Source organism: Molossus molossus, unplaced genomic scaffold, assembly GCF_014108415.1.
Source record: "Molossus molossus isolate mMolMol1 unplaced genomic scaffold, mMolMol1.p scaffold_m16_p_14, whole genome shotgun sequence".
NCBI classification, from domain to species: Eukaryota; Metazoa; Chordata; class Mammalia; order Chiroptera; family Molossidae; genus Molossus; species Molossus molossus.
Genome location: NW_023425349.1, coordinates 18,648,481 through 18,665,770, shown reverse-complemented (window position 1 = coordinate 18,665,770; position 17,290 = coordinate 18,648,481). Strand labels below are relative to the sequence as shown.

Here is a 17,290-nt window from a genome sequence, read left to right as displayed (position 1 = left end):
AAGATGGACAAGGAGAGGATCTGAAGAGGGGATGTGGAACTGTAAACAAATGACAGCCTCTGGACTCCTGAACCCTGACATGCTGCCAGGTGCAGCTCCTTGGGCTGGAGAGACCCTCCCTCTTCAGTCCCACTTTGAGGGAAGACAGAGGTTGGTGACGCGCACTCTCTGCCCCACTGGCATATTTTAATGTCATGAGAAAGTAAAGCCCTAATTAGCCCTCAGTCTTCAGAGCTCCTTTCCTCTGCACCACATTTTCATCCGTGCTAATTGCCTTTTAGAGGGGCCATGAACTGCAACAGCTTCCCAGCCTCCAGAATCAGTCTCTGCAGAGCAGCCAGTGTCCCTCTAAAATGCAAATGAACCCTGTCCCTTCCCTGCCCCAAAGTCTCCGATTGCTCCTGATGTAAAATGCAAACTCCTCGCAGTGCACCTCAGGCCTACACAGCTGACGCTGCAGCCTGGCCAGCCTCACCTCCTGCCCGGCACCCGGCCTTTCTTACAGTATCAAGTGCTGCGAGCTGTTTGCACGTGCTGCTCCTTTTCCCTGAAAGAACACATCTCCACGTACTTATACAACATACTTGTTTTGTTTACATCTTTCACAATAGACAGAGAAGGCAGGGCATTCTTATTTGGTTACAGATGTATCAATAAACATGAAAGACAGGAGATTGTGGACGATTCCACATCAAATGAAAGACAACAAAGAAATGCAATTGAAATAGCCTTCCTCCTAAAATCCCTGCCTTCCACCGGATGCCAATGAGGAATTTTACCTCTCCTGAAGTACCAATGGGTTCTCTAATAGAATCTAATAATGTATTAATTTCCATTTTTGCCTAGGTTGCTAGGAAGCTCACAATTTCATTTAAATATAAGTTATAAATAAATAAACAACAGGTAAGTAGAATATGTAGAGTTTAAAGAGGACGTTAAATCACACCGATCACAAAGGAGATGCTCAATAAAACAATTGCCAAGTGGATGGATGAATGAATGCTAAAGTGCATCTCACGGATCAGGCACCCCTGTGCAAGGAGCTGGAGGCAGAGATACTTTTCACAGATGCCTGGGCAACGACCCTGCTTTCTCCTTCTACCTCTCACTCTCCGCTCCCCAGACATCCTTTGCTGCTGCTAAGTTTGGTCTAAGAACACATGTCATTTATTAACATTCCCTTAAACAAAAGTCCATCAATGGATAGTCTCTATTCTTCTGGAAGGTTGACACAAGCAGATCGTGGTGTGAAAAGAACTGGATATATCCCAAAGCACGGCTCTTTGTGGCCCCCTCCCCTCCTTGAGCGGCTGCAACCCGGGAATAGCGACTGGACTGCAGAACCGCTGTGCGAGCCCGTCCAGATCCCTCCCTGAAAGGCAGCTGGGCAGAGGGTCCGGAAACAGCACAGCATGGGCACAGCGCGAAGATGGGCGGACGCAGAGAGGAGGCCACTGAGGATATGAGAGCGCGCAGGGTTGCCAGGGGAGATGGCAGAGAAATGACTAGTCAGGAAGGTGGGAATATCGGTAACTTCTTTCCCCCTTAGCGGTTTCCTTTAATGCTGTTTAAATTTGCCTTTAATTTGGGCCTTACAAAGTAGACTGTTAAAAAAAATCAACTGTTCATTCCCGCCACTCTTTTTTTTTTTTTTATGAGTTTGACCTTCTCCAAAGGCTCCGTGTGAGGATACAGAAGGAAACGTTTGCTCGCTGCCGGCAACGCCAGGATCCCAGCAGCTGGAACAGGGACCTGTCATTTTAAAGCCCCTGCTCTTCAGTATCTTTGCTCCTAATGTCTCCCAGAGTCAAGGCTTTGCTAAAAGAAAAACACAAAGGATCAAAAAGAGGGGAAATGTGGTCCTTGGGGGATAATGCTAAGAGAAATTTGCAAGATAGTGACAGAGTGACCATCCTTTAGCAAAACAACTCACAAAATGAGGACAAAGCAAATTCCAGAAAGGTATTGATTCCTTTTTTAATGCAATTCTTCAATTACCCACCAAGCTTGGCTTTCAGTCCCTTTTAATTTAAATAAGTTCCTTTACAAATGTTCTTTTAAATTCCGTCTCTTTATTCTTTTCTTTTTCCTCTGGAAAAAAATTAACACGATTCTAGGAGTCATAAATATAATCATTCAAGAAGAGCCTCGATGGGTTTGCAATGGAGTGTTTTGTTGGATGGAATCGATGTCTATGGCACAACCATCCATCAGGGAAATCGGTTCATATCAGCATCATTTTCTCAGCCCGTGAGTGGGATACACGGATGGGGTGCTTCTCCTCACTGCCTCTACATTCCTGTCCCTCACCACTTCCTGTGCACCCTCAGTTAACAAGGGGATAGGCTTCCAGTCTAACTCACCCTCATACTGAAGAATCCAAATCAACCATCTCTTCAAAGACTGATAGAGCTGATGACATGGAAATGTAAAACTCTTGTGATTACATGGGCATAGGACATCAATAAGTTATATGCCAAAAATAAATGAGTATGTTACAGATATTATATACATGGTACATGTTATGATGTGTATAATATACAATATAATATATGCTATATATTTTGTACATTACATGTATGTATATGCAGTGATGCAAACAAAACATGCACATGTCTACGTCCCTATTTAAATCATGCAAATTCAAATAGGATACTTTTTTATCTATCAGATTGGCAAAAAATGGAAAAGAACTATAATATCCAGTGTTGCCAAAGCTGGGGAAAATGAGGCATCTCATACACGGTTACAGTTGGTAGGAAGAGCTGTAAAAAAATGAAACTCTTGCCCTAGCTGGTTTGGCTCAGCGGTTAGAGCATCGGAACAAGGACCAAAGAGTCTCGAGTTCAATTCCCGGTCAAGGGCACGTACCTCGGTTTCGGGTTCCACCCCGGCCCCAGTCAGGGTTGTGCAGGAGGCAGCCAGTTGATGTGTCTCTCTCACATGGATGTTTCTCTCTCTGTTTCTGTCTCTCCCTCCCTCCCTCCTTTCCACTCTATCTAAAAATCAATGCAAGAATATCCTCAGGTGAGGATTACCAAACAAATTAAAAAATGCTTCCCCAAGAGCCATTTGGCAACAGTTGCCAAAGCCTTAAAACCCAGCTATCCCTTGAGCCAATGCTACTTGTATAAAGACAGCCCAAGGCACAGTTAGAGACGAGACCAGCTTAAAGATTTATGTGCAAGGATGTTTCAAGCAGCAATACAGATAATGTTAAAAACAACAAACAGTTCAGAGTTCAGTAAGACAAAATGAGTTAAAGGAATTGTGTATCTTTTTGCGATGACATATTATGCAATCACTAAAAGTCAAGTTCTAGACACAGTCGTGATACACTGTTTGGTGAAAGAAGCAGGTTCCTGTCTCTGTTCAGACTGGCTGAGAAAATTCCCAACACAGATTTACGCAAATGTACACACATAGGCACACAGGGGACTTGAGAGGAATCAAATTGGCCAAGAGTGATTATTTGTGGGTGAAGGAGATTATCAATGACTTTTGTTTTTCTTCCTTTGTGTTTTTCTGGGGTTTCTAAGTTTTCTAAATGGAGCTCATGTATCTTAGTCATTAAAACACACACACACACACACTTTATTTTAGAAGTCCAGGCTGACTCCTCTATTCCTCACAGTTCCTACAAACCAGACAGAGTGGCCCCCTTTTTTTTTTTTTTATCCTCACCCGAGGACATTTTTCAATATTTTGTTCAGATAGAGTGGGAGGGAGAGAGAGAGAGAGAGAGAGAGAGAGACATCAACGTGAAAGCGACACATCAAGTGGTTGCCACCCACATGACCCAACCAGGGCTGGGGACAAACTGCAACCAAGGTACGTGCCCTTAGCGGGAACCGAACCCGGGTCTCTCCAGACCGCAGGCGGATGCTCTAACCGCTGAGCCAAACCGGCCAGGGCTAAAGTGGCCCTTTATTTGTCCAGTCTGTGACGGGTTGACGGCCGCCAGCCTTTGACACGAGGCCCAGGAGACCCTGTTCTCATCCTGTCCCCACGGCAGATGGCGCGGACAGATTCAGACACTCCACCATCCAATGACATGATTTCCTAAGTAGGGTCTATCCTAACGGGGGTTGAGTTGACATCACAGTCATCTATTTAGCAAATTTCCTCAGACAACATACAAAATAAAATCCTGACAAATGACGAGAGAGATGAGAGAGAGGAAAAAGGAAAAACAGGCCAAGAGGGCCCAGTGCTGCCTCTGCGCCCGAAGTCTAGTCAATAACATGCACAGAACTTGCCCAGAAAGATGGGGGTGGCCGTGGCCTGGGCTGTCTGGTTCCTAGCGGGTTCTCATCAAACAGCTGCAAAACCACTTCCATAAGGACAAAAATCAAGGAAGACACATGCATTGACGGAAGCCCGGCTCTGCCCAGCACCGCGCTGGGCTGCACACCACTTCGCAGTGAGAAGCAGTCGAGAGCAGTGGCAATGACCACAGGCGTTGGGGGCAGGAAGACCTGGGTTCGAATTTGATCCTGCCACCTCCCACATGTGTGCTGGTGCTGCTCACTGTCCCTTCCCACACTCAGTGTCCTCTTGCTCTGCCCTGGGGGCTGTGGGAGAGACTCGGCGGGAAGCCCCGGCGGATTCCTGGTGGCACACAGAAGACTCCCTGGTGGCCGTATGCATCAGTGTGCTCAGCATCATAAGCTTGTAAGCACTTTGTGTGGTATGCATTTCATACCATGCAGAGCTTCGTCCAGTAGGAAAACAGAACCCCACACGGTGGTTTGAACATAGTGGTGATCATTCAGTGTTCAGATTAATAGAGGCACCCAGTGCCTTCACACATGACCTGTGTGGCCATCAGTATCCCCGTTTTAGAGGTGAAGAACACAAGTAACTTGCCTGTCATTTGATTGTGATTCTCTTTACAATTTTACTGACGAGGAATCTGAGAATCAGAGACGTTAAGAAGCTCGTTCAGGCCCTGGCCGGTTTGGCTCAGCGGTTAGAGCTTCGACCTGCGGTCCAGAGAGACCCGGGTTCGGTTCCCGCTAAGGGCACGTACCTCGGTTGCAGTTTGTCCCCGCTCCTGGTCGGTCGTGCGGGTGGCAGCCACTCGATGTGTCCCTTTCACGTCAATGTTTCTCTCTCTCTCTCTCTTCTTCGCTCTCCCTCCCACTCTATCTGAACAAATAATGGAAAAAAGTGTCCTCGGATGAGGATTAGAAAAAAAGAAGCTCATTCAGGGTCCCACAGGTGCAAAGTGGCAGAGCCAGGCTTCGAACCCGGGATGAGTGGCTCCAGCACTGTGGGCTGTCACCTCTCTCTGGTGTCGGGGTGATGGACACATTCCCCTCAACTCCACAAAACCTCTGCCACTTTCCATTCTTGTGACAAACAGGCAAGTGGCAGACTCTTTGCAATTTTGCACATGAAGTGATAGAAGTGGTCCCTACCTCGCAGGGCTGTGCAAGGCCTTAATGAGTTTACGCAGAGAGCGTACCGAAAACAGTGCCTGCCTCACTGGAAGCCCTCGATACCAAGGTTATTATCATCCAAGGAGCAACCCAGGAAAATATGAGGACATATATTATCTGTCATGACAGGTGTGAAGCCAGCCCCTACTCCGAGGGGCAGAGAAGGCTGCGGCGCCCCCAGGTGCGGGTACGCGGGAAGGTCTGCTGGGAGGACGCATTGAGGCCAGGCCCCACCGGGCTGTAGGCATCTACAGCTGGAGAGAAATAAAGCCCTTTTTCGGAGGAGGGTGTGTTGCTTGCCTTGGCCAAGTGTGGTTAAGGGGCTCAGCCTCTGTCCCGCAGGCCCCCAACTCCAGTGCAAGGCACTAGGCAGGGCATGGTTTGATCAGACACAAATTTAGAAAGTAAGCCCTGTCTGAGGGTGCCGAATGTACTGGTAGGCAGATGAGGAAGATGGGAGACAGAGGGCCGGTGAGGAGGGCGCTGCAGCGGCAGCGGCAATGGTGGGGGGGAGGGAAGCGTGGTCTGAGACGTGCTGGGGAGAGCTCAAGCCTGGGGGGTCCAACCTCACCACCTCCCAGTAGGGAGACCGGGGAGAAGAGGAGCAGGTCAAGGTGACCAACTTGGGAAATGTCCACAGTTGGAGGTCGAGAGGAGAGGGTCAGCCATGAATCAGGATTTCCAGGGCAAATAAAGATTGTTCCTAGTACTGGACAAGAGTTGAAGATAGAAATTAAAATAAATAAAGACACCAAAAGGAGGCACAGACCCTGTTCAGAGACAATACGGCTCGAAGACGGGTGAAGATACAGACACTCGGGGTGAGAACGAATCTGAGAGCCATCTGCACATCTTGACCTTCCCAGCAGAGGACTGGAAGGACTCCTGGAAGTGGGAGAGGGTTCAGGAAAGCTGGGGGAATCTGGGAGGGTTTGGGGACCCCTGAGAAGAAAGAGGAGGGAGGCAAAAGGAGCTGGATAAAAGGGTAAAGGTCATGCTGGGTCCAGACACAACGAAGGACACCACACATTCCTTTGGGGGCCAGGAGGATAGATATGCAGAGAAAAACCCTCCTCCCCAGAGACTTAGGGAAGAAGCTTCCCTACCTACATGGGAGGGTAATTTCTGAAAGCTGGACCACTTTTCTTTTCTTCATCAGAAACCTCTTAATGAACCCTAGTACATCATTTCAGATGTGATTCAAATAAATTACAGGGCTTTTCTGAAATGCCAACACCCACGCTGTCAAATCACCATTTCCACCTGCATTAATTGCATCGATGGGCTCTGAAAACAGCCTCCTCCTCTCTGGCCTTATCAGGGCCCCTGGGGAGCCCATCAGGGAAGATGCTGGAAACAAGGCTGGGGGTGCAGCGGATCCAGGACAGCGCTGTCACACACTGGCCTCGGGGCCACGCATCTGTCTTGCCTCTCCACATTTTTAAGGACGGCCAGGACACACAATGCCAGCCCACTGCTGGGGCTGATTACTGCTGTGAAATGAAAATGCAGATACTAAAGTCCAGATAGGAGACATTTTTAAAGAAACTCTGTCTACATGGGAATATCAACTACATTCAGTAAATGACTCTGCAATTCAAACCGGATCACAGTCCCAGGGTTTTCTTCCAATGGCACATCCCCCCACCACCACCACCACCAACTAAGCAGACACAACAGAAGACTAGCAAAGCCAAGCAAATGCAGTCTATAACATTTTTCATTGCAACACTTGCAGCGGGACCTCCGTGACCACAGTTATTCAACGTTGGATGTGCAGTGGCAACAAGGACCACGAGGCAGGCTCAAGGATGGAGCGTCTGGGTCCCAAAGAGGCAAAGGGAGCTGCTCAAGGTCATAGCCAAGTACACTGTCAGATGCACCCAGCTTCATATCCAAAAGCCATCTCTAACCTCTTGGGTACAGACCTCCCTTCCCTGGGTTTTCCAATATGTCAGCTGACCCTGCACACCTGGACCTATGCTCCCAAACAGCTAAGGGTGAGGACAGGGCAGGTCTGCTTCTCTGGTCAAGTCTACGTGGAGACATGGGGAAGGGGAGTGGATGCTAAAGGAAGGCAGTGCTTCCTAGACCTCAGTGTGGTTAAGACCTGCCTGGGTCTTGTGACTTGTCAGTCAAGCTGCACTTGTGAATCACTACGTCTAAGGCCCCAACACTGGGTCTTCAGTTTCTCTTCACTACGCTCCTCCCCTGTAACCCACAGCTTCAGAATCCGGTAGGCAGCAGTCCAGGGACTTGTTGATGGAGGCTGACACATCTGCTTTGCATTCAAAGTGGGGAGGATGCTGATATTACGAAAACCCAGGTAGAGAGGAAACAGAACTAGGAAACTGGCTGCCAGCAGAAGCAGAGCCACAGCCAATTCAGCAGACGGACCACAGATTCTTAAAGGGGAAGGAGGCAGGGGGGCTGGGGCTGGGAAAGAAGAAGAAATAAACCCAGGTATGCAGTCTCGGAAAAGAATGAAGCGGCTTTTAAACACATGAGGAAGCCCAGCCAGTGTGGCTCAGTGGTTGAGTGTCGACCCATGCACCAAGAGGATGCCGGTTCAATTCCCAGTCAGGGCACATGCCCAGGTTGTGGGCCCGATCCCCAGTGGGGGGCATGCAGGAGGTGGCCAATCGCTGTCCTCTCTCATCGATGTTTCCATCTCTCTCTCTTCCTCTCTAAAATCAATTTTTTAAAAAAAAGGAAAAAATAAACACACAAGGGATTAACAGGAACTTGGCCTTCACCTAAAATATTGCAGTTTCCAGAAACCTCAACAGTATTGCAGCATAGTAAAAAAAATAAAGACAAAAAGCCAGCCCTGGCTGGTTTGGCTCAGCGGTTAGAACGTCGGCCTGCGATCCAGAGAGACCTGGGTTCGGTTTCCGCTAGGGGCATGTACCTCAGTTGCAGTTTGTCCCCGGCTCCGGCTGGGGTCTTGTGAGTGACAACCACTCGATGTGTCTCTCTCACGTCAATGTTTCTCTCTCTCTCTTTCCTCCCTCTCTCCCTCCTGCTCTGAGGATGAATGCAAAAATATCCTCGGGTGAAGATTTAAAAAAAAAGCCAGACAAGATACCTCTCCAAATCGGCTCATTGATTGCTTCGGAATACATAAACGATCCTATTTTGGAATCACCGGCAGTCAGGCTTCGTCAATGACCCACTTCTGGAAACGTGGTTTTTAAATTAGGAGCAAAGTGACACGTGGACTAACCAGCGGGTCTGGAAGGGTTGAGCTGGGCTGCAGAGGATGAAAACAGCGCTTGCCCGCTAGGGCACAGACCACATTTCTTTAAAGGCTTTCCACTAAAATACAGCTGGCCCTTGGACTACGTGGGGGTCAGCCACAGAGATGCCACAAAACTCCAAGTGCACCTTAGGTTGGCCTCTGCCACCAATCAATCTCTGGAACAATGCGGGTTAGAACAGTGTGGGTCAGTTGAAGAGATCCATGTGGAAGTGGACTTGCGTGGTTCATACTGCAATGTCCAAGGGTCAACAGCAGTAGCCGAGGGTTTCCTATTTACCAAATGGTTTACACCTCCTACATCCTCTGATCACCACAGCTATCCGGGAAGGAGGCAGCTGGATGGTAGCTATGCCCATTTCACAGCTCCAAAGACCAAGTTTAGAGGTGTCAGGGGATGTGCCACAGCCACACAGCCAGCTTCGTGGTAAAGCACATACCAGACCCCATGTCCTTCCTCAGTTTCCCTATCCTGCACCCACTACGCTGCAGCACACAGACTTCCTTTAGATATCACACTCAGGAACCGAGGCACTGGGAGCAAGATCACTGCATTCATTTGGCAAGTATTTCTTTATTATTAGTGCACCTACTACGTGCTAGGCACTGTGCTGGTACAGGGGCGTGTCAGTGCGCAGCGCAGCTCAGATCCCTGTTCTGGGAGCTTACTTGTAGTGGGGAAGGCGGACGATAAACACAGTGAACTCTCCCAGACAAGTACACTGAAGGAAATGGAAGCAGGATAAGGGGGTGAGGGGATGGAGAGGTGGGCTGGGGTGGGAGTGAGGGGTGCTGCTTTGAAGAGGGAGGCCAAGCTGTGGAGGTATGCAGATATCACAGCACTTAACACACTGGATGACCTGTGGCCATGAGTAGGTCCAAATCCCCTCCCCACCCCGCCAGTGACTCCCCAAGCGCAGGGGCCTGCGCCGTCCATCCTTGACTTCCAGCCTCAGGCCTGGCTGTGGTAAGTGCTGCTCAGAGCATGAATGGACAATGGTTCTGCCTGACCATGAGCCGGGCTAACACATGCTACTTTCCCTTGATGTGTAGGCATCAGACTCCCCACTTAGTAAAATGTAAAACCAGCGTTTGGATGGTTCTAAAAGGCCCTGAAATGCCAGGCACAAATGGTGCTGCCTGCCTGCCTTCTGGCAGGGGGCTGCCATTGTCTTCCAGGAGGCTGGCTAGAGAGCCCTGGGGCGGGGCTCCCACAGGGAGGTAAAGCAGAAGGAACACCTCGTTCCCAATCCCAATGGTGAACCTGGGCTAGTGGATTTGACCTCCTTGAGCACCGCCCTCCTCCCCTCCCTGCCTCCCCTGGGAGGGAGAAAGCACCTGGCACAGAGTAGACACTCACTGATGTCAGCCTCCTCTTCCCAACAGAGTTCCAATAAAGCCAAGTTGGAGCGCGTGCGCCGGCCTCACGGGGCTGCCTCCTGCAGCTGGCACCAGGGCGCACGGGAGACAAACGCAGGTCTGACTCCTGCTCCCTGCACCCTTCCCACCTGCTGTGCTATAAAAGTAAAGCGGATCGTCTGCAGCACAGAAATCTAAAATGCAAAGTGCAGCCCCAACTCTGGAGCACAATTACAAGTCCAGGAGGGCTCCGTGTTAATATCAACTTCTTGCCTGGGGGGGTAAAAAAAATAAATGAAAAGGATAGGTTTTGAAGGATTTGTATTTCAGCTTCCAGCTACCTCCATGAAACGACATTCCTTCTCATCAGAGAGTCTGGTCTTTCCAGCCACCAGTCTGGGGTCCCTGAGCAGTGGACTTCCAGGTCATCAAAAAACCTTGTTGGAAAGCCAGCTGGAGTGTAATCCCCCGCGGACACCCGCTGCAGCGCAAAGCCCTTTGCTGGTCAGAGGGGGGATTATGACTCGGAGGCGATGCACATGTGCTGTGTGAGCATGAACAAACAGGCATGTGAGGGGCCGCGTGCGCTAGGCAGGTGCGTACAGGCTGTGCGCTGTGTGGCTGAAGGCAGGCGGAGGTGGGAAGCAACAATACACACATCCAGTCGGTGGGGGGTTAAGGGATCATACTTATCTTTGCAGCTCCATTCAAACGATGACTCCACGGCAGGTGATAAACAACACTGGGTTTGTCGGAAGAAGGGGGTGGGGGTGGTGACAGAAAAACCAGAACCTAGCTCTGGAGCGATTGTCTCTTTCATGCCCATCTTGAAGTCAGGAGGCAGGAATCTTCTACTACAGAAAGATCAATTCTTTAAAAATAAAGGCATTCTCTTCCACCCTACAAAATGCTTCTTTGACTTGAACAACAAATAACCACTTAAAAGGATTTTTGTCCTACACAGGCACCAGCATTTTGTACAACCTTGAGGATCAGCTTGAGCCACAGACAAGACAACATTAAAGAAATGGATCCTCCCAATGTACTATGTCACCCTCAGGATCCAGCACCCAACATCTCTTCTAGAAAGGGTTTACTAATAGTGAGTTTTCAACCTGTCACTACTGGCAGGACCCACAGGGCCCCAGGCAGAGGGCAGAGCCGGAGGAAAGTCCATGCATACCCATGAGCACATTGCCCGTGGTTTTCAAACTGGAACACGGGAATAACACCAGGGGAGAAGCTGCGTGTCAGACACAGTTGGAAGTGGTTAATAACGTATAATGGCTTCCGACAACCATGAACAATGGGAAAATGACAAATGTGTCACTTAGAACATGCTGGACCAACTACAATGACATGTTAATACAAACAGATTCTTCCCGGGTTATTATGCAAAAGAAGGGAGGGTGTGCTAACTCTAAATAAGTGAAAGGGCCGGCCACTGTTTTTAACTTCTGGAACGTTTCAAATTTTAATATGCTCCTTGGATGTACTCAGAGGGATGCAGAGACTGTAAGGAAGCCGTTTAATTTTTATCAATATGAAACACACACAAACGTACAAACGTCCCAGCAGCACCCGGACTCTCCACCCCCACCTCGTTCTGCTACCTGCTACCTGCTACCTGCAGAATCAGGGACTCAGAAAGCAAGTGGGTAAGTGAATTTCATTTTGAATGCTCCCAGGGCGGGGCATGCATAATCCTATTGCCGTTTTCTCATTTACTCTGGAATGGCATCAGGATTGGTGTTCTTGGGTCCAGGGACCACAGTCAAGTTCTCGTCAGTACAGTGTGTAACCCATCAATTTCCTGATTTAGTAGGAGGCTACACAGAGTGCCAAGATTCTGATCTCCCAATCCTTAGCCAACTTTCTTTACTCTGCCTTAAACGAAAGCAATTCCAAAGAACAAGAAAACATTGCATTAGACAAATGCCTTCTGTGTAGCACTTACGGACCAAATCACTGGCTGTCTGAGCTGGAAGGGGCCTTGGCAGCCCCTAGCCCACCCACCCTAAGACACAGAGAGGGTCAGTGACTGGCCCAAGGTCACGCAGCAAGTGTGCGGCAAAGTCCAATGCAGCATTCCTGGTCCGTGGACTCCTTGGCCAATTTATCCAACATTTTTGGCCGAAACCCCTTTTTTATTATTGTTAGCTTGGCTCCTGCTCATTCGAGACAGATTTTTCAAAAATCAAACATTTCAATATAATTGCAAATAGTAACTGGCTGGCCTTATCTGGACCTGTCACTGCTGATTTAGCAAATAGGCTTGAAGAGAGGGACGGAAGCCCCACGGGACACAGGATGAAACCCACTGATCTGCTCCGGGTGACAATGGGTGCTTCCTTGTCAGAGAGAGACGTGGAAACCGCTGTGTGTTCAATCTCCTTCTTCACTGGGAGGAGGTGACCCGCTCTGACTCATAAACTCTTTTTTTTTTCTTTTCTTTTCTAATCCTCACCCGAGGACATTTTTTCATTTTTTGTTCAGATAGAGCAGAAGGGAGAGACAGGAAGAGAGAGAGAGAGAGAAACATCGACATGAAAGGGACACATCGAGTGGCTGCCACCCGCATGACCCAACCAGAGCCAGGGACAAACTGCAACCGAGATACGAGCCCTTAGCGGGAACCGAACCCGGGTCTCTCTGGACCACAGGCTGACACTCTAACCGCTGAGCAAACCGGCCAAAGCCTGACTCATAAACTCTTAAGTAACTTGATTCTTAACATTTAATTTTCTTTTTATTACACACATACAATTAATCTCTCCTTTGGGAAGCCCAGATCTTTCCCTACCTCCTTCTACCAGCAGAAGAACAACAAACATTTCAAGATGGAAAACACATCTCCTTAATAGTTAAAACATGGAGACAGCCTAAGTGACCACTGACAGATGAAAGGAGAAAGCGGCCTACAGTGGAATAGTATCCAGCCAGAACAAAGCAGGGAATTCTGCCATTTGGAACAACCTGGATGAACCTGGAGGGCATTATACTCAATTAAATAAGCCAGACACAGAAAAACAAATACCGAATGATCTCACTTACATGTGGAACCTAAAAAAGTCAAACTCATGGAAGCAGAGAATAAAATAGTGGTGGCCAGAGGCTAAGGGGTGAGGGAAATGGGGAGACACTGGCCAAAGGGTACAAACTTCCAATTATAAGGTGAATAAGTTCTAATGCACAGTTAAATAATGACAAGAGTTACCAATTCTATATTGTATACTTGGAAACTTGCTAAGAGAGTACCTCTTAAATGTTCTTAGCATAAAAATAAAATATGTAAGGTGATAGATATGCAAACTAGCTTGATTATGGTAATCACTTTACAATATATAGGTATATCAAATCATCACATTATAAACCTTAAATACATACAACTTTTATTTTTCAGGTATACCCAATAAAGTTGGAGGGGGAAGCAAAATAAACAAACAAGCAAGCAAGCAGCCTTCTCTATCCTCAGAAACTGAACCCAAAGAAAAGAAAACAGACTCATAGAAACAGACCAAGTGGATAGTTAGTTACCTGAGGGGGAGGGGTGGAGAGTGGATGAAAAATGTGAGGGGGAACATAGTCAATAATATTGCAATAAGTTTGCTAGATGATGACTAGCATTAGTAGGGTGATCACATTGCAAGATACAAAAATGTCGAACCACTATACTGTACACCTGAAACTAGTATAACTAATATAATATTGAATACCAACTACACTTACATTTAAAAAACAAGTTTTTTTTTTTAAAGATCTGCTAAGGGACTTGAGCATCCTCAGATTTTGGTATCTGTGGAAGGTCCTGGAACCAATCCCCCATGGATTCAGAAGGACGACTCTAACTAAATAAAATACAATTAAAGAAGAAGAAAAGAAAACACATCTTCCACTAAATGTGGTGTCCTGGAGCATAAAACGATACAAGCAGAAAACCCGGTCGCCTCTGAAGGAAGGCTGGAGTTCGGTGACTAGGAATGTGCCCTCCTGCACTGCAGCTCACGAAGGGGCTGGGAGTGGAAACCCTGGTTAGGGGCAGTCTGTACCTGGGAGAGAAGCCAGGCCTCCTTCAGCTTTCCGTTAAGGGACTGAGTACCCTTAATTTTGTGGAAATGTGTCACTAGCTCCAGGTGTTCTAAACTGTCCCTGAACCGGCCTGCGCACCCTGCAACCCGGAGGCGGAGCCACTCTCAAGGCCAGAGACAGGTTCCGCCTCCTCCGTTTTAAATTCCACCCACGGAAAGTCTGTCCCCCTTCCTCCCTGGAGTTTAGGTGACACGAAGCAGCACCCATTTTGCCTGTTGCTTCTGGCTGGAGGGTCCAATGGGTACATTCCAGGCAGGTCATGTGTCTGCGCTGGCAGACAGGAGCTCTCTCTGCCTTAGCGGGCGCCTCTGCAGGAAAAGGGCCAGGGGCCAGGGGCCGAGGGGCTGCTCAGCTCACACAGGCTCCCACCCAACCAGTTCTGCTCCTATCAGCCTCTCCCTCTGATGAGAATTCGTTCTGGGGCTTCAAAAACTATGCCATGGACAGTCCAGGTTTTACTCTGGAAGCAAGAAAAGTAAATAGTCAAGGTAAGGCCTGGCGCTGCCGTGAGCAGCGTAACAGCACCTTGGTGTACAGTCCAGGGAGGTTCAGACACGAGGTGCAGAGCGTAACTGACCAAATGCAGGAGGGCGAACTGAACTCTCAACCAAGCAGCTCCAGCCTTATAGGCATGGCTGAGCCTGGGGCTGAATTAGGAGTCTGTGTTTCTAATGTCCAGGTTACCTGAGGCCTTCCCAAAGTCTTTCACCTTGTGATAATTAAGTTACTCAGGTATTTTTTTTAATTGCCACTAAAATTGAATCCACATTTATAAATGAGCATGTGGGCCAAGTATCTTTCGAGTATAAATTTATCATCTGGGAACTCCAGACCTTTTAGGGCCAAAGGCTAATGGATTATTTCTTTATAAATACATGGATGTCAGCTAAAGGGAAAAGATTAATGTGGGGAGAGGAGACCGAGAGGGGGACAGGTGCCTGGAAATCCACAAGGAGCTTCTTCTAGTGCACCCACACCCTCAACGCTAGTAACCGATCAGCCTTTTCCGGAAGCAGCAAATACGTTTCCAAAATCCTCAGGGGCCTCCCGAAGGGGCAGACAGGTTGCGAGGCAAATAAGGGACGGCCAAGGTCAGAGATGAGACGATCGTGTCCCAGGCGAATAGTCGGTCACTGAACAGTACACAGGAAGCAGCCCTGGACCTCTGTTGCCTAAGCTTTCCCAGAAGCCAGCAAGCCTTGGGCTGGAGTTCAAAACACCTGCACTGAGGAGGACCAGAGGCAGGGGCAAGGGGCAAGGAGGTGAGAAGCTGGGTTACAGGCCAACCCAAAACCCTAGGAAGCACTGTACTTGTGGAAGCAGAGTGTGTCACTGTTCCTTTTCCCCAAAACTCTTCAATTCTTGCACACGAAGGTGAGTGTGTGTGTGTGTGTGTGTGTGAAGGACTGCAAGGTATCCTTGAATCCACACACAGACCAACACTATCCATCTCATACCCCAATTGGTTTTCAAAAGACCTGGGGATGAGATTAGCAAACACACACATTTCTTTAAACAGCATGATTAAATCCCTAGAACCCTGTTGTCCTTAAGTTATATCTCTCAATTGACAGACACAAAAAGTACAACTACTATCAAGGGAGTGAGGGGATATGTCTTTGACATTCAGGCAGGGGCCTCACTTCCAACAAGGTTAGGGACGCATCTAGTCCTGGTGCCCCATTTCCCAAGTGGAGAACTAAAGGTTCTGAGAGGACAAATGGCTCGTCCTGGAAAACACATCCTGGTCCACAAGCAGCGGGGTTAGGCCAGAGCTCTGTGGATCATCAGGACAGCTTCCTCCGGCCACTTGGAGCCAACAAAACTTTCTTCCTGGGGTAAAAGCCTACAGAATAATGAGAATAACAGCAGAAGCAGAAGACACCCACTGATTACTAACCATATGCCAGTGGAGACCTTATCTCTTTTAATGATCATAGGAATCCACAACCCTTTTCACACTTTGTGATCATACATTTACCCGAGTATTTGATAAGGCCTGTCTCCCAGCACACCAGCCTTTATGCCCAAAGAAGGCAGGGTCCGGATCTGCTTTGCCGTCACTATATCCCAGTTCCTGGCATCCATTTGCTCAGTAAACTAGATGTTTCTCTTTTAAAGAAACATGTTGAAGAAAAATGGATCCCAGAAAAGTCAAGTGATTTGCCTAAGGACACACAGCATGGAGCTACCGGCCACCACGAGGAGCTGCGGCGCCACTCTGTCCTTAACTCATCCCCAAACCAGAACCCTACCTTGACGGCCTCAGCGTGGGTCACCCGGGACAGGGATTTGTCGTTGACACGCAGAATCTGGTCCCCGACTCTCAGTCCTTCCTTCTCAGCCAAAGAGCCTGGCTCCACCAGAGACACATAGATGCCCACGCCATGTTCCGAGCCCCCGCGGATGCTGAAGCCCAAACCCTCGTGGGCCTTGGCGCGCCTCAGGCTCACCAGGCGCACCTCCCCGGGCCCGGCACCGTCGGGGCAGCCCCAGGCGGGTTGCCTGTAGGGGGCGGTGGCGGGCAGGTAGAGGCCCTCGGCGGTGTACTGGTCGAAGAGCAGCTGGTCGGAGCGCGGGATGACCAGACGCAGCATAGGCAGCAGGCGCCGCTTAACCGGGCTGTCCAGCAGCACGCGCAGGGTGCTCACCAGGTCGAAGACGTTGCGGCGCGCGTGGTACGCGTTCAGGCAGTGCGTGAACTGCTCCCGCTCGGCTTCGCTCAGCAGCGCGGTCAGCGCCTGGTGCAGCTGGCGCACGTTCGCAGACAGCAGTCGCAGCCCCGCGTGCCCTCCGCCGCCCGCCCGGGCCGCCGAGCCCAGCGAGCCGGTGGAGGACGAGCTCACCGACAGGCCGTCCAGCTGTGCGTTCATCTCCCCGCCGAGGCCCGGGCGGGCTCCGGGCGCGCGGTGGGGCAGCTGCTGCGCTCGCCGGCACCGGTGAGACAGCTGGATCCCGGGAGCACGGAGGTCGGGGCCGGAGGCTGGGTTTGGAGGCTGGGCGGGGGGCACGAAGACGGCGCCTGGAGTCCGGGTCTGGGGGTGCGGAAACAGTGTCTGAATGCCGGGGGGATCGAGCAGACAGCTGTTGGAGCTCCGGGCGCGCGAAGACAGAGCGGGTCGAGAAACTGGAGGCTGCG

At 49.5% G+C, this 17,290-nt stretch overlaps 1 protein-coding gene across 4 annotated transcripts in view; it reads right to left on the bottom strand.

Moving 5' to 3' along the window:
- Nucleotides 1-17,024, bottom strand: part of WHRN (whirlin) — an 81,401-nt gene extending 64,377 nt beyond the window's left edge. For all 4 annotated transcript variants that reach the window (XM_036261472.1, XM_036261474.1, XM_036261475.1 and 1 more), the window contains exon 1: nucleotides 16,407-17,024. In XM_036261472.1, coding sequence (XP_036117365.1) covers nucleotides 16,407-17,024 — 618 coding nt within the window. The remainder of the gene's footprint in view (nucleotides 1-16,406) is intronic.
- Between the last annotated feature and the right edge of the window lie 266 nt (nucleotides 17,025-17,290).